Source organism: Scyliorhinus canicula, chromosome 12, assembly GCF_902713615.1.
Source record: "Scyliorhinus canicula chromosome 12, sScyCan1.1, whole genome shotgun sequence".
Lineage (NCBI taxonomy): Eukaryota > Metazoa > Chordata > Chondrichthyes > Carcharhiniformes > Scyliorhinidae > Scyliorhinus > Scyliorhinus canicula.
The window spans coordinates 28,125,884-28,143,836 of NC_052157.1; the positions used below are offsets into that span (position 1 = coordinate 28,125,884).

At 45.3% G+C, this 17,953-nt stretch overlaps 2 protein-coding genes across 6 annotated transcripts in view; one reads left to right on the top strand and one right to left on the bottom strand.

Moving 5' to 3' along the window:
* The window catches only part of LOC119975262 (protein FAM81A-like), a 51,764-nt gene extending 40,954 nt beyond the window's left edge, over positions 1-10,810 (bottom strand). For 3 of the 4 annotated variants that reach the window (XM_038814958.1, XM_038814957.1, XM_038814959.1), the window contains exon 1: positions 10,645-10,810. In XM_038814958.1, coding sequence (XP_038670886.1) covers positions 10,645-10,647 — 3 coding nt within the window. In that variant the 5' untranslated portion in view covers positions 10,648-10,810. The remainder of the gene's footprint in view (positions 1-10,644) is intronic. The other variant, XM_038814960.1, reaches the window with a different exon arrangement.
* Positions 10,811-15,022: 4,212 nt separating this feature from the next.
* Positions 15,023-17,953, top strand: part of myo1ea (myosin IEa) — a 182,498-nt gene continuing 179,567 nt past the window's right edge. For both annotated transcript variants that reach the window (XM_038814836.1, XM_038814837.1), the window contains exon 1: positions 15,023-15,315. In XM_038814836.1, the coding sequence (XP_038670764.1) occupies positions 15,313-15,315 (3 nt within the window). In that variant the 5' untranslated portion in view covers positions 15,023-15,312. The remainder of the gene's footprint in view (positions 15,316-17,953) is intronic.

Here is a 17,953-nt window from a genome sequence, read left to right on the forward strand (position 1 = left end):
CCACAAGGAGTAATTGAGGCAAATAGCGTAGAAACATTTAAGGAGAAGCTAGATAAACACAGGAGAGTCATGGAAAGGGAGCATGTGGTGCAGTAGTTAGCACTGCAACTACGGTGCTGAGGACATGGGTTTGAATCCTAGCCGTGTGGAGTTTGCACATTCTCCCCATGTCTGCGTGGGTTTCACCCCCACAACCCAAAAATGTGCAGGTTAAGCGGATTGGCCACATTAAATTGCCCCCTAATTGGAAAAAAAATAATTGGGTACGCTAAATTTATTTTTAAAAAGGAGAGTCATGGAGGTTTACAGCATGGGAACAGGCCCTTCGGCCCAACTTGTCCATGCCGCCCAGTTTTGACCATTAAGCTAGTCCCAATTGCCCGCATTTGGCCCAGTCCCTATGCTAGGGTTTGATGGAGAGCGGTGAATGTGTGGGCAGAAACACTTGCCTGAACCAGCTGGGTTCAATGGTCTGTTTCTATGCTGTAAATTCCATGTAATCAACAGGCAGGTTGAAACACAGCATTGGGAAGCAAGAGACTGTGAGCTGGACCAAAATATGGTCCCCAGCTCTTGGTTACATTGCAGAGTGGGGTTCAGGATGACCTCGCAGGGAAGAGGCCCGAGGCAGGAAATCGCCCCTTCCTAAAGTGGTTGTTAAATGAGATAGTAGCCCAGGGTGATGAAGTTTTTAGTCTTTGAATCTTTGGTTAAATCCTCTCATAATTCTCCCTGGCCTATGTTTGTTTTATCTTTACATGAATTTGGAGGTGCGATGCGGATTTATTCCCAACCAGGGAAAGAGCAGTTGTACCAGCCTTTAGCCATTCAGTTCTCCCGCTGGCCAACTCAAAAAGATGGAAAATTAATATGTAACCTAAAATAATTGAACACAGTCCATTTGTAACTTTCTCTGGTCGTTTAGTTAGATTAGATATGATTATGGCTTGTTATTCAGAATTAACTTTTTCACTGTACCTAATTGGTACCTTTTAGTAAAAATGCGTATTTCTCAGTGTGCTCCTTCAATCCAACATCTGCTTGTTGGTTTGCTGAAATAGATACAAATTTCACCAGAAGTCTGAAGTACCGTAGATCACAATGTATAAGTCAACTCGGCGTATAAGACAACCCCATTTTCTGGCCTCAAAAACTCTTTTGCATATAGTCGGCGTATAAGTTGACCCCCATCTTATCAGCCATGATACGCTATACTTGCATTGGTAGTCGGCCTCAATTTTCCACCCCACAAATGGATGCTACATTTATTGGTACCTTATAATTGGAACGGTCTTGTGGCACAATTGGCAGCATCCTAGCCTCAGAGCCAGAGGCTCCAGGTTCAAGTCCCACCCCGGGACATAATGGCCAAGGAAGGTGCGTTCATAACACAGTCAAACAATAAGAAGTCTTGTAAGACTTCATACTGTGCTCACCCCAGTCCAACGCCGGTGTTGCTCGTTGTGTTCTCTGTTTATGGCGGTTAATATGGTCACCCTCCTTAATTCTAATCACGTTTGCTCAAGAGTCGCCAGGTATCTTTTGATACCGCCACAAGGTTCAAAACCGAATACTGATCAAAGACTCGATACACCAGTTAGTAAGTTTGAAATCAATGCTCATTTATTTACACACACAGTCAATTATACTCATGTACAAAACTCTACCAACTAAACTATCACTACTACTAAAGCTTATACTTAGCTTCGGGCGCCCATTCAGTCCGGTTCTGAGGCTGCTGGGGTCGAGCTGGTACGGAATAGTAGCTAGGAGCGTCTGTCTCGTAGCGTGCGTTGACTTTGGACTTACTTGTTCTGGTGCAGCTGCTAGGTAGGTCTCTCACTGCTGAGAGCCAAGGCCAAGAGAGCGATTCTCTCTTTGGGGCTTCTTCTTATACCCAAAGGGGGCTTCGCGCGCTTTTGGGTGGGCCTTGAACTTGGTCCCAATTAATTGGACCATATCCTGATCATTGGTATCGATTTCCTCCAATAAAGGGGTGGTTGCCCTGATTGCTGGGCGTGTCCTAGGTGGCCATTGACCTACTTTGTTCTAGTCTCCTCTGGCGCCGGGTGTCTGCTTTAGTATCGTTTACCTAAATGTTTCTCTTTTGTCCCCGGAGATGGCTCATTAGTATGGTAATGGCTTTGCAGTATCGGTCTTGTCTGGGAGTTACAGCTCCAATCAACAGACAAACCTTGCACCTGCGTGCTTTCTCAGCCTTGTCCATTTTCCTGCATTCTTTGCAAAGTGTCTATTTTGTAATCGGGACGTGGCCACCCCAGGTGGCTACACTGGCATCTCCACATCACAGTCAAACAGGTTGAGTGTGTCAACCTGCAAACTCCTTCCAATATGCCAATGGCAGGGAGTAAGGGCAGGAGAGACTCATGTTTGATGTAGAGTGGTGCCCCTCAAGCTATTAAACGACCTGTTCCAGGAAAATCTAGCTATGGAAAAAGATGAAAGTCTGCCCCACAACAACAACCTTATAACTGGGTACAAGGAATCAAGCAGACAAAATGGACTATGTTGTAAAGATGTGTGGGAATTTACGACCATACAGCAGCTGCCCCCATGGCGAATGACAAATATGGTGACCACCCACACACGGCTCACTTTTATAGTGTATAAGCCAACTGTTGTTTTTGGAAAGATTTTTCAAGGCTTCAGAATTGACTTATTTACTGACATCTATGGTACATTATTCAATTGTACCAATGTGTCCTTTGACAGTGTAGTCATGTCTTCTCACTGACATAGAGTATGTTGCTTTTGGACTTTTATATCAATAAGTTATAGCTTAAATCAACAATGGTAGATATAGATTTAATTTGCAATAATACCCCATCGTGGCCATTCAACTCACCAGATTAACTGCTCTCTGGTGTTTAGCACTAAATGCCATCTAGGTGAAAAACGCTTTAACCTCAGTTACCCCCCTTGCCAAAATTAAACTGACCACCAAAAGTATGCGTGATCTACAGAATACGGATGACTGCAATGTTATTGCCCACTCCGCACCAGATTTGCAAGCCACACTCAATCTCTTCAATTCTGCATTCAAGAAGCTTGGCCTGTCTTTGAATGTTGTCAAAACAAAACTCATATCAACCCACACTTGGTCAGCCAAATATCCCTCCCCCCCCCCATATTCTCTGAGCATTTCCCACACCTTGGCAGCCACCTCTCTGAAAAGGCCATCATTGACAAGGAATATTTAACACTGGGTCAGCTGTGCCAGCACAGCCTTCTAATAATAATTATCTTTATTGTCACAAGTAGGCTTACATTAACATTGCAATGAGGTTACTGTGAAAAGCCCCTAGTTGCCATATTCCAGCGCCTGTTCAAGTACACAGAGGGAGAATTCAGAATGCCCAATTCACCTAATAAGCACATCTTTTGGGACTTGTGGGAGGAAACTGGAGCACCTGGAGGAAACCCATGCAGGCATAGGGAAAATGTGCAGACTCCACGCAGACAGTGACTCAAGCCAATAATTGAACATGGGATCCTGCAGCTGTGAAGCAGCATTGCTACCTACTGTGCTACTATACCGCCCACTACAAACTACGGCAGCGAGTGCTTGACAATAAAGATCTCCACAAGTCAACAAAAGTCCTAATGTACAGACCATTTGTCCTCACTCCTGTACGGCTGTAAGACCTGGATTGTCTACTAGTGACACGTGGCAGCATTAGAGAATTATATCAGTAATGCCTCCGCCGCATCCTCAGGATTCAATGGGAAGACTGGCGAACAAACGCTATTGTCCTTCTTGAAGACAGCTCCACAAGCATTCAGGTAAAATACCTGAAAGGTCAACGTCGATGGATTGGATGCTGTGTCCAGATGGGTAAAAACTGTCTTCCCCGCCAATTTTCTCAACTTCTATATGGCCAACATTCCAAGGGAGGGCAAAGAAAATGCTTCAAAGATGCCCTGAAGCTCCACTTGGAGCACAGCTCCGTTAATATTACTGACTGCGTGGAGCTTGTTACCAATCGTTCAGAATGGCTCATCCACCTAACTGCATCGCGCTTTGAGTCACAGGGTCTTAATGATGAAGCAGAGCAGCGGCAGAGAAGGAAATGAAAGGAGGCAAACCTCACAATCCAGATCGCACAGCCTCATGGGACCTCCTGCCGCGTATCCCAAAAGATTCGTGGGTTGAGAATTTTTTTTTTAAATTTAGAGTACCCAATTCATTTTTTTCCAATTAAGGAGCAATTTAGAATGGCCAATTCACCTGCCTGCACATCTTTTGATTATGGGGGCGAAACCCACGCAAACACGGAGAGAATGTGCAAGCTTCACACAGGCAGTGACCCAGAGCCGGGATCGAACCTGGGACCTCGGCGCCGTGAGGCAGCAATGCAAACCACTGCGCCACCGTGCTGCCCTGTGGGTCGAGAATTGGCCTGTTCAGTCACACGAAACTCGCGACCCTGGGTCAACCTCATCCTCGAATCAAGGGGCAGCCGCCACCACAGACAAAAGCAGCTAAATAAAAGTTTTTTTAAAAAATTTAGACAACCCAATTATTTTTTCCAATTAAGGGGCACTTTAGCGTGACCAATCCACCTATCCTGCACATCTTTGAGTTGTGGGGGTGAAACCCACGCAGGCACAGGGAGAACATGCAAACGCCACATGGACAGTGACCCAGGGCCAGGATTCAAACCTGGGTCCTCAGCGCTGTAAGTCGCAATGCTAGCCATTGTGCCACTGTGCTGCCCATAAATAAAAGTTAACATGCAAAGGACAACACAAATAAGGCTAGCTTACACTAATGCAATAAAGTAAAGTTGCCATAGTCCCAGATGACCATAGCTGCTTTCCCCTTTGAGGGGTGGAGAGCTGACTGGTGCTGACCTAACGTGAGGATCACCACACTTCAGGCGAGGGGGAAAGTTGAGAAGGTGGGGCCTCCGTGAATGACCTTAGCCAGTACAGGGATTGAACCCACGCTTCTGGCCTTGCTCCGCATCACAAACCAACTGTCTAGCCAGCTGAACTAAACTAATACAATCATCCACCTCATCTTAACTTTGCCTCCTCTTCATTTTGCTGTTTAAAGTTCTGTAGATAATTTACAGAAATTACCTCATTTTAACCAAATCATAGTAAATCACTACAGAATTATACATTGGGATCATCGGCACTGAGGGATAAATGCACTCTTTGTTCCTTCCAAAGACTTAATCTTATGTTACCCAAGAAAGAAATACTGAATGTGTGTGTAACTACATTTGGGAATTAAGATTAATATTTTTCAATGCTGAGCAATTTATATTACACATATAATATACACATCTATAGTAGAACATTTAGCATTCTTCATTGATTCCTTCCTTCATTTTGTTATGTTTAAATAAATAATGTTCTCATTTTTTAAAGCCTCATTTCTATATTTGCACAACCAATCAGTACTCACCTCTTGATAGAAAACTACATAATCCCGTAACAGCCTCCCCGGACAGGCGCCGGAATGTGGCGACTAGGGGCTTTTCACAGTAACTTCATTGAAGCCTACTCATGACAATAAGCGATTTTCATTTTTCAATGAGTGACTTGCATATTTTTGGATCCTATCCAACCAATTCCAATTAAAATTGTTCAGTATATTGTTTAATGTTAGGTATTTTTTTTTTTAGCAATATTTGCATTCTTGTGTTTCTGTGGATTGTTTATTAATATGAAAAGCATTTTATTTTAGAAATTTAGAGTACCCAATTATTATTTTCCAATTAAGGTGCAATTTAGCGTGGCCAATCCACCTACCCTGTACATCTTTGGGTTGTGGGGGTGAAACCCATGCAAACACGGGGAGAATGTGCAAACTCCACACAGACAGTGACCCAGGGCCGGGATTGAACCTGGGACCTCGGCGCCATGTGGCTGCAGCGCTAATGACTGCCCCACTGTGCTGTAGATTAAATTGATGTACCATCAATTGAACGCGAGACGAGTTGCTGAACAAAAGTATGGCTTCAATCTACTAGATGTTAGCCCTGCGGTCGATTACAGTAGAAGGACGACCGCCGGGCGTACTGAGTATTTATACCCCGCCCTGGAGGTGGGGTTAACTCAGCCTCTCGACCAATCGGGGAGCCGTCACATGACTGGTCTCAACCAACCGGTCGAGAGGCACATGACCGACCAGGGCCAATGGTAAGCCGGTGTTCTGCACCAATGGCAGGCAGCTATGCTAATCATACCACCACACTGCCCCTTTTTGTTGCAATAATTATATATTTTTTTCCCTTCAACCTACCAGCTTCTACTGCTTATCTGCAATGCCAAGTTTTTATTTAAACCCACCTAACCTTTCGGACACTAAGGGACAATTTAGCATGTCAATCCACCTAACCTGCACACCTTTGGACTGTGGGAGGAAACCGGTGCACCCAGAGGAAACCAGTGCAGACATTGGGAGAGCATGCAAACTTCACGCACAAAGTCGTCCGAGGCCAGTATTGAATCCAGGTCCCTGGCGCTGTGAGGCAGCAGTGTGAACCACTGTGACACTGTGCACATTCCACGTCTCCAAGTTTTTTTCAACAAATTTAAGTGTACCCAATTCTTTTTTTTTCCAATTAAGGGGCAATTTAACTTGGCCAATTGTTCTACCATACACATCTTTTTGGGTTGTGGGTGTGAGACTCACGGAGACACAGGGAGAACGTGCAAACTCCACACGGACAGTGACCCAGAGCCGAGATCGAGCCTGGGAACTCGACGCCATGAGGCAGCAGAGCTAACCCACTGCACCACCGTCCTGCTCCTCCCCCGTCTCCAAGTTAACAGTCAATTACAATAAGTGCCTCTGCAGTTAATTAATGATTATACTGTTATGTTCAATCTTCCTTGAAAATGTTTGTTTCTGGCAGGCTGCTAACTGTTCAGACTAATGCAGTTACTCAAAGGGGTTAGTTAATGGAAGCTTAAGCAAGGTTGAAAACAGGCAACCTGAAACGGAAAGCAGCTCTTTTTCAGTGTAACATTTTTATACCATAGCTTTGATGAAAGGTCATCTTGATCCAAAATGTTCACTGTTTCGTTCTCCACAGATGCTGCCTGAACTGCTGAGCTTTTCCAGCATTCATGTGTTTGTTTCAGATTTCCAGCATCCACGGTATTTTGCTTTTGTCTTATATTTTTAAGTGTATCCTATTCCAGCCACAAAATACTCAAAGCATATTTTTCTATTGCAAAGAATTAACGAAGGCAAATGACAGTTGGCTGGGCATGTAATTGCTTCCAACGGGTCTGGAAATCTTTAGGCACTATGTAACATCCATAACTGCGCACGGTTGTACTGCGCCAATATCATGTTCACATTTGGTTTATAATTTTGCAATGTCTGAAAAGAATTATCTAAAGTTTCAAGTTACACACACCATCAATAAGCCCTTCAGAAAATGACCGTCCGGTCCCTCGCTGTCAAACTAGGGTTCTTTTATAGTAATTATATTGACAAGAATTTGTTTTCATACCATCATTTTCAGAGTGGTGTGAATGCACAGTGTGGGGTTCACCAGTCCTTACTGCTGAGATCCAATTGCCAGCGGGATGTTTCAGATTATATATAAAGGAGATCATTGGAATGTACAACTTGTTACCACAAGGTATAAGCTGCGGCCCACAGCATAGGTGCGAGGGAGAGAAAAATATATACATTGAGGACAGATGATGGAGGAGGGATTCAACTTCAGCAAGGACTAGTTGGGTCAACTGGTGTACTTGTGAGAATGATGGCAAGGGCAGCACGGTGGCACAGTGGTTAGCACTGCTGCCTCTCAGTGCCAGGCACCCGGGTTCAATTCTGGCCTTGAGTGACTGTCTATGTGACTGTACATCCTCTGTGCGGGTGTGCTCCATTTTCCTCCCACAGTCTAAAGATGTGCGGGTTGATTGCCCCTGGTAAATTGCCCCTTAGTATCCAAAAGGTTAGGCTGCTATTTCAATGGGTCAGTGCAGTATTGATGGGCCGAATGGCCTTCTTCTGCACTATCAGGATTTTATGTAAGCAAATTTGTGGAAATATAACCACTAAGAAAGAAACTTTAAAAAAATTAGAGCACACAATTCTTTTTGTACACAATTAAGGGCAATTTAGCATGGCCAATCCATCCAGCCTGCACATCTTTTGAGTTGTGGGGTTGTGGTAGTATGACTAGGGGTATTACGGTACCTGGGAGTGTGAGCTGCCATTGGTGCAGAGGGCTCGCTGCTCATTGACCCAGGTATCGTGTTCTCCGTATTCCTATTGGCTAAGAGTATACAAGGCGGGGTATAAGAACCCGTGTGCCCCAGCAGCCAGGCCATTTCTGTACGTCTGCTGCCGGGCTCATTTCTTGCTGATTAAAACCTTACGTTTCGGACTTCACCTACGTTTCATGTCCATTGATTGTGCATCAGGGGTGAAACCCACACAAATACGAGGAGAATGTGCAAACGCCACACGTACAGTGACCCTGGGCCAGGATCAAACCGGGGTCTTCAGCACCGTGAGGCGGCAGCGCTCATCACTGCACCACTGTGCCACCCTGCCTCAGAAAGAAACTTAACTGGGCAGCAAGGGACTTTTTAATTGTGTCAACCCTTTTCTAAGACATGATTTTGAGATGGTTTCAACATTTTCCAACATTCAGCTGAGAGGAATTTAATTCAAGCACAGAATGTTACCTCACAGTACAACTTCAAACCCTCTTATTGCAGATTTAGTCAACTTGTGCTGCCCATTTTATTAAGTTTTATCCATTAGTGAGTGTCAATCTTTGACACTAGTGGCTGGTTTAGCTCACTGAGCTAAATCACTGGCTTCAAAGCAGACCAAGCAGGCCAGCAGCATGGTTCGATTCCCGTACCAGCCTCCCCGTACAGGCGCCGGAATGTGGCGACTGGGGCTTTTCACAGTAACTTCATTGAAGCCTATTCGTGACAATAAGCGATTTTCATTTTTTCATTTCATTTCATATTGGCAATCACCTGGGGCAGCACAGTGGCGCAGTGAGTAGCACTGCTGCCTCACGGCGGTGAGGTTCCAAGTTCGATCCCGGCTCTGGGTCACTGTCCGTATGGAGTTTGCACATTCTCCCCGTGTTTGCGGGAGTTTTGCCCCTGCAACCCAAAGATGTGCAGTGTAGGTGGATTGGCCACACTAAATTGCCCCATAATTGGAAAAAAATGAACTGGGTACTCTAAATTTATATTTAAAAAATGTAAAAATTATATCGGGGCTGGTTTAGCACAGGGCTAAATTGCTGGCTTTGAAAACAGACTAAGGCAGGCCAGCAGCACGGTTCAATTCCCATACCAGCCTCCCCAAACATGCGGCAGAATGTGGGGGATACCTCTTCATTCACCTGAGGAAGGAGCAGTAACTTCATTTGAAGCCTACTTGTGACAATAAGCGATTTTCAATTCATTTCATTTCAAAAGCATATTTGCAGTCAACCTAATTTATTCTGATGCTGAAAATTAAGCAGTTCCATGTGCTTTCAATGGGTTTAACTATCTGTCTTTTAGGGACCTCCATGCCCATCATTTCAGTGGCATTTCCTCCCCGGTAAGCAATTTTCCTTCAAACACCTATTCAGCATTAAAAACATGGAAGATTTAACTCAAGCTACTTTTTTATTTCAGAAAAAGGGACATGGGTGTTGCTTGAACTGAGCTAGGCCATTTCATGAGGGCATTTGAGAGTGGATCAGGAGTCACATGTTGGCCAGGCCAGATGAGGACGGAAGATGTCCTCCCCGGTTGAGGTGCCTGGGATTCATGTCCCATTGCATTCATCCCCCAACATCTGGCCTGGGCTTGCGAAATCCTGCCAACTGTCCTGGCTTGAGACAATTCACACCACTTTAACCTGGGGTTACCCCTATCTCTGGATCTGTAAAGACTTGATTACCTGCAAATGCTCGCATTCTAAGCATTGTCTGGCATCTTTGAATCTGTCTATATATATGTTTCTGGAACATACCTCTTCATTCACCTGAGGAAGGAGCAGTGTTCCGAAAGCTGGTGTTTGAAACAAACCTGTTGGACTTTAACCTGATGTTGTAAGACTTCCTACTGCCTGTACCTCCCCATGTCTGTGTGGGTTTCCTCCGGGTTTTCCCAGTTTCCTTCCACTGTCCAAAGGTGCGCAAGTGAGGTCGATTGGCCATGCTAAATTGCCCTTAGTGTCCAAAGGTTGGTTGGGGTTAGAATAGTGTGGGGGATTGGCCCTAGGTAGGGTGCTCTTTTGGAGGTTTAGTGCAGACTTGATGGGCCAAATAGCCTGCTTCTGCACTTGTAGGGATTCTATTCCATGACTTAATTCCAGCTTTTAAAAAATTCAATTCAAATTTCACCATCTGCCGGGTCGCTGGGCGTCAGGATTACCAGTCCAGTAACATCACCATCACCTCCCCATTTCGCTAGATCGCTTGGGTAACCTCATTCCAAGGCAAAAGCTCTAAAAAGCCAGTCTGAGCTGCATTCAAATATTGTAGTGATCATTTCAGCAGGATGTATGAGGATGTATGATGGGGTGAATGGGATGGACTGTCGTGGCATTGAGGATACAGTACCCAGATTACCAGCTCCAGAAGTGATGGTTTTTAAAAAAATGTTGACCCAGCCAGTCCTCACCATGAAACTGAGGTAAACATTGACACGAGGAGCCCTTCTACCTGTAGCGCCTGATATTGGTCTTCACATGATCGCTGTGCCGCTGAACCCACGTCTTCGGTCACCTCCTTCGGTTTTGCTTCCGCCCTTGGACCGACTGGACGGTATCCGCCCTCCGTGGGGCCTCCGCCGGTTCCCTATCTGTCTTTGCGCCGACGCAGTTGCCACAGCAACCAGGGAATTGTGGCGTTTTTCAGCGGCCCGGGCGAGAAGTGGGTCAACTTCAACATTGTAACCCAGCCTCCTCCTAACATGTGTGGCTCACCCTGGCAATGGGATGCCCATGAGGCGGGAATATTCGTTTTTTAAAAGATTCATTCTGTCTGCCCATCTCCTTGTGGGATGGTGGGGGTGGGGGGAGCCTGGAACAGTGGAGCTGGATAGAGGGCCAGCCAGATGTCATGGACAGAAAGACAAAGGGAATTTCAATGATGGTGATAATAACTAAGACGGGTGCTGATAGGGACACATTATAATAATTATCTTTATTGTCACAAGTAGGATTACATTAACACTACAATGAAGTTGCTGTGAAAAGCCCCTAGTCGCCACATTCTGCCGCATGTTTGGGTACACGGAGGGAGAATTCAGAATGCCCAAATCACCTAATAAGCACATCTTGTGGGAGGAAACCGCAGCACCCGGAGGAAACCCACGCAGACACAGGGAAAACGGTGCAGACTCCGCAGACAGGGACCCAAGCCGGGAATCGAACCTGGGACCCTGGTGCTGTTAAACGACAGTGCTAACCTCTGTGCTACCACTAAGAGTTCAGAGTGGGTTAATGGCAGAAAAAAGTTGAGCAGTGTACATGGGTACAGTGGTATTAGGAGTAGAAGTAAGCAATTCAGCCCTTCAATCAGATCATGTCTGATCTCTTCCTGGTCTCAAGTCCACCACCCTGCCTATTTCCCATATGCCTATAACCCATCTGAAATATACCTGTGGTAGAGTCTAGTTTCATTCATAGTTTTATTCATATAGGGGCTAGATGAATGCATATAACTAAGAAGCAAAATATTAAAAGTGTCTTGACTGTGAGAACCCAGATACTTTCTCATATAATGAATTATCCATCGTATTCAATACTGAGAATGGATTGTTCTCCATGTAATCAACAATCAATTTTAGCTAGGTCTCTGCAAAGCTATGAAACATGGCAGGTGTGAGAAAACATTTCCAATAATTTTTCTCAGACAGCGCACGCAGAAGCTAAGCTAGTTTAAAAAAAATAAATTTAGAGTACCCAATTATTTTTTTCCAATTAAGAGGCAATTTAGCATGGCCAGGGCGGCACGGCGGCACAGTGATTAGCATCGCTGCCTACGGCGCTGAGGACCCGGGTTCGAATCCCGGCCCTGGGTCACTGTCTGTGAGGAGTTTGCACATTCTCCCTGTGTTTGCGTGGGTTTCACCCCCACAACCCAAAGATGTGCAGGTTAGGTGGATTGACCACGTTAAATTGCCCCTTAATTGGAAAAAATGAATTGGATATTCTAAATTTAAAAAAAAAAAATTTAGCATGGCCAATCCACCTGACCTGCACATCTTTGGGTTGTGGGGTTGAGACCCACGCAGACACGGGGAGAATGTGCAAACTCCACGCGGACAGTGACCCAGGGCATGGATTCGATCCCGGGTCCTCAGCGCCATGAGACAACAGTGCTAACCACTGCGCCACTATGCCACCCGCTAAGCTAGTTTTGATAGGCACAAGTCAATCTTAAGTAATGTCCAATGTTTGATTAACAAGTTATCCTCTAAGTAACAGACATTAATTTGAACAAACCAGGAGGTCTCAGCGGAGAATTAGAAGCCAGTAAATGTGAATGAGGAGTTAAACCAGAGATAAGAATTTCCTTAAAGATAGGATCTCATGGTCGATGTTCTTTGTTCCTGAATTTTTGAATCATCTATCTGTTTGTGTTTAAAGTGGTTTCTTTTGTGCTTATGCTTTTTGCCATGATGTGGAGATGCTGGCGTTGGACTGGGGTGAGCACAGTAAGAAGTCTTACAGCACCAGGTTAAAGTCCAACTGGTTTGTTTCAAACACTAGCTTTCAGAGCACTGCTATCACCTGAGGAAGGAGCAGTGCTCCGAAAGCTAGTGTTTGAAACAAACGTGTTGGACTTTAACCTGGTGTTGTAAGACTTCTTACTGTGCTTTTTGCCATGTGCTTGACTTTTTTATGTATTGTTGATATTTCATTTCTAAGTTTTATTCGATTCCTGTTCAAGTGAATACTAGTGAGTAAATAACAATAAAGACTTCTTATTGGAAGGTAAAATAAGAGCCCCATCAATCTGTTTCCTACTTGAAACTATTTAATGGTTCAGACTCCTCCCCACTATGGGGCAGCGTGTACCACACATTTACCACCCTCTACGAGTAGTTCTTCCTTATCTCAGTTTTAAATTTACCGTCTCTCAACCTATATCTGTGACTTCTCGTTCTAGATTGCCCCACAAGGGGGAACATTGGAACATTGGTCTATGTTTACTTTATCAATCCCTCTTAGTATTTTATATATTCCAATCAGATCCCCTTTCATTCTTCTAAACTCCAGCAAGTGAGAGCGGCATGGTGGCACAGTGGTTCGCACTGCTGTCTCACAGTGCTGAGGACCAGGGTACGATCCTGGCACCTGAAAGCTGTACATGTGGAGTTTGCACATTCTCCCCGTGTTTGTGTGGATCTCACCCCCACAACCCAAAGATGTGCAGGCTAGGTGGATTGGTCACACTAAATTGTGCCTTAATTGGAACAAAATAATTGGGCCCTCTAAATTTTAAATAAATAAACTCCAGCGAGTATACCTGTTCAATCTCCTCATATGTCAATCCTTTCATCCCCGGAATCACCTGGTGAACTGCCTCCAATACCACCACGTCCTTCCTCAAATAAGGAGACCAAAACTGGACACAATACTCCAGATGTGGTCTCACTAACACCTTATACAATTGCAAGAACACTTCTCTACTTTTATACTCCAGTTCTTTTGCAATAAACGCTAACATTCCATTTGCCTTTTTTATTACATTCTGTACCTGCGGACCAACTTTCAGCGATTCATGAACAAAGACTCCCAGATCCATCTGCCCAGGTGCATCTTGAATCTGCATTCCATTTAGTTAATGATTTGTCTTTCCATTTTTTCAGCCAAAATGGATAACCTCACACTTATACCGTGGGCTGAATTCTCCACCGTCGGGATTCTCCATTTTGCCGGTAGCCCGGGGGTTTCCTGACGGTGTGGGGCCGCCCCACAATGGGAAACCCCATTGACCAACTGGCAAAGTGGAGAATCACGACGGCGTGCTGCACCAGATTTCCAGGACGGGGAAACCCGCCCAGTGTGTCAAAGGACAACCTGGAACAGGGAACAGATGGCCCTAGTGGGGTGGGGGGAGGGGGGCAGCAATGGTGAGGGCAAAACAGATGGATGGAATAAATGAACATGAATTGATAGAAATGGAAATGGGGTGAAGGTGGAGGAGAGAGTTCACAGTGGGAAGTTGTTGAACTCAGTGTTAAGTCCAGAACGCTGTAACATGCCTAATCGAAAGATGAGGTGCAAACAATTAACCCCAGAGAGTTGACATGGGATGAACTCCCTGATTTATTACAACAGAGATTGCATTCCTCAATTTTGTTTACTTATAATTAAAGCCACTGTGCCCACCGTGACTCGGCGATACCAGCTCTCATGTATTCCCTGAGACCTCAGGACTCTCTAGCAAGGGGTGGGGGTTACATGTATTTTCCTTTAGGGGCTGGGGGAGGGAATCAAGTTCTGATCCCACCCGTTTTTTAATTTCCTGAAAGGCACAGCCGTGCTCCATTCCGCGTGCATATAACAGTCACTTACAGAATGTATTCATTTTTAATCCGGGGCAATTAGCTGTTGTGTAAATGGGAGGGATGGTGCTGAGTCGATCCAGAATCCGCAGACTGAAGATGCCTTATAATAATAACACATCTTTTATTTTTAAACTGAGCACGGATAAGTCACTCTGCACCTTTCCAGTAAGTAGCTGGCAGTAAGGGGGGAGGGGGGGTACAATGCAAGTTGCAGTGGTGTTAGTTTGATGTTTAGCTGGGGAGGGGGGGGGGGGGGGGGTGAATGGACGGTGTCAGAGGCAGGGCTGACTGAGCAGATTGCTGTGTGTGTGTGTGTGCCTGGCTGAACCCTGGGCTCCTCCTCGTTCCCTGTCCCTCTCTGCATTCCCAATGGTGTGACGAGGCGCACTCACAGCCCGATTGGCTGCGGCGCCGACCTCCATTTCTCCATGTATGGACTGATTGGCGCATTAAAACTAGGCAACCATTCTATACCCCCCTCCCCTCCCCTCCTCTCTGTCTCTGACTGCGAGGCAGCCCGCAGGAGCTGCAAGTACAGGGGGAACTTGACTTTGGGAAGCAAGGATTTATAGAGATTTTGCTATCTCACTCTCCCCCCTCCCTCCACATCTTCCTCCCTTGTCTGAACCATGGATCGACCCCCAGCCTGTTGATGCCAGCGCCGACTGTAGATGGACCTCAGAGGCCAGTAAAGAGAACCCAGTGGCTGGCACCGCTTGCAGGAGGCAGCCCCGACCCTGGCAGACGGCGTGAATCGAAGAAAACAAAATGGTAAGTTTTTTAGTGTGATGTGGGTGGGGGGGTTTAAAAAGGACAATTAACACTCGATAACAGATCTACTGGGAATTGTTTAAGGATGTTTCGCCCGGGTTAGAACACTCGCTCCCAGACCCAAAGCCCCTGGGTGGATAGGCACCGAGTCCACTTCCAATCGCCGGCTCTGTCACCCTTAGATCAGAACAAGAACGGTTGTGTCCACAGCTTCCCCGAAGGATCGAGCCCAGCGCTCCCTCCACACGAATTCGATTGCAAGTGTCCCAACCAAACATACTGAACAATCCACAGGTTGGGAATGGTCCGGTCCAGGGAGCCGCTCCAAAAGTTGAACCAATACAACCGGTCTGCAATAAGCACCCAAGTTGGTCAGGGTGTGTGTGTTGTTTTTACAATTATTTAATTGGAACATGAAGGAGACAGTGCCACCACCCAAGTACAATTTAATCTTAACAAAAGTGAACCTAATTTTGAAAGTTGCATAACCGAGGTAAAATTCTAATGTTGTCTCCAGTCCTTGCAGTATCGATTCGGTTCCACTTAGTAAACTATTAATTATAGTTATCAATCCCATTGTAGTGAAGAGTCAAACTATCCAAAGGGGGGGGGGGGGTGCAGGATTTATTTGCAGAAACAATCTCTGCATTTTCCCCAAATTGAAATTAACAAGGGCAATAGAGTTTCAATTTGCAACACGTTGGGTGGATTGTGCAAGATCGAATGTCATTAAAAATCCAAAGGAGGTGAAACTCACAGTCTAAACCTCGGTGACAGAAACTGTCCAGTGCATTTTCCGAGAGGGATGTCTTTCGTTTGAAAGTCCCGACCTAAGCTGTCAGCGGGAGAGGAAATACAGCAATGTGGGGGCATCCTCGTCCAAGTCAATACCGAAATTGAACAAAACCCTGGGTTTGCAGATATGATTTCCCCTGGAATTTCTACCACTGTGCGCGCTCATCTGGAAAGTGTGTCAGACAGAGGCAGCGAACCCGGGCCCCACTGCTCACTATTTCTGATCAGCACTAACTAACCATCATTCCGTGTGGAAACAGAAACTTCCTTCTATTCAGTGTTACCGCTTCTGACAGAAGCCTGTAGATTTATTAAGAGTGTAATGGGGAGAACCGTTCATTGGTTTTGTCCCATTTTAATATGAAGCAATATATGGTGGCGCAGTGGTTATCACTGCTGCCTCAGAGCGCCAGGGACCCGGGTTCAATTCTGGCCTTGGGTGACTGTGTGGAGTCTGCACGTTCTCCCCTTCTCTGTGCGGGTTTCCTCCGGGTGCTCCGGTTTCCTCCCACAGTCCAAAGATGTGTGGTGGATTGGCCATGCTAAAAAATTGCCCCTTAGTGTCCAAAGATTTGCAGGTTAGGTGGATTGGCCACGCTAAAAAAATGCCCATTAGTGTCACAATGATGTGCAGATTAGGTGGGGTTACATGGTAGGGGAGTGGGCCTAGGTATGGTGCTCTTTCGGAGGGTCGGTGCAGACTTTGTGGGCCGTATGGCTTCCTTCTGTACTGTATGGATACTGTGGTATATGTGAGCAAGCCGTTGAGAAGTAATATTCTAGTTAAAATGGTGCATAGTTTGATTTAATATAATGGCATTGCATTTTTCAAAGACAGTATTTTTATTTTCAACAGCATTATTTATTTGTTGTGTCTCCATCCAGCACCCTTTACGTTTCTCCGCTTCAATGTTGCAACAATTTAAATAGGAATTGGCTCTTATGTGGCCTGCAATGCTCCCTTTCTATCAGTGTGTTAGGGCAATGCTTGTGTCTCTTAGATGCATCCAAGGGGAGGCTAGACAGGGAGAAAGAAATACAAGATGAAAGGTGGGGCATTACTGGTGTGGAAGATAAACACCAGTATGGTTCCAGATTGATTGAGCCAAATGACCTGTCTATCTGCTGTAAATTCTATGCAAGTCTTGTGTGGAATTTCTTTAGTTCCAAAGGAAGCTTCAGTAGTCATTCATCACTCTCAATGTTGCTCTGCTCAGAAAAGGCTGCTGTTTTCACCTACATAAAGAAAGATCCTGTGTTTATATTGGGCTGTAATACAGGACATCCCAGGGTATTTTACAGCCAGTGAAGTACTTTTAAAGTGTAGTCGCTGTAATGGAGGCATTAAAACCGAGTTGTTAACAGTGATGACTGTCCTTCAAAATAAGTTCTATGTGAACCACATTGGGACAATTCCGTGACATAAAAGAAACTATACAAATGGAAGCGCACTCTTTTTTGCCCTCTTTTGCTTACTTTCTCATCAGCTGCACAGAAAGGAAAAGTAACATTTGCATTTATATATCGCCTTTCATGTCAACATTTCTCAAAGCACATGATGTACTTTTCAAGTTCACTGTTGTGTATCCCCGAAATGAACGAGCAGTCTACAGTTTTGTGTGAAGTGGCAAAATCAGCAAAAACACGAGTCATTCTTCAAAATATGTGCAGGGTTTTTAATCAACACTCACTGTTCAGCAGTTTAAAGGTTTAACAGCTCCTCTGGAGAACCGAACCTTCGACAGCGTAGCACTGCCTCAGTACTGTACAGAAGTGTCAAACAGCCGAACCTTCGACAGCGTAGCACTGCCTCAGTACTGTACAGGAGTGTCAGACAGCCGAA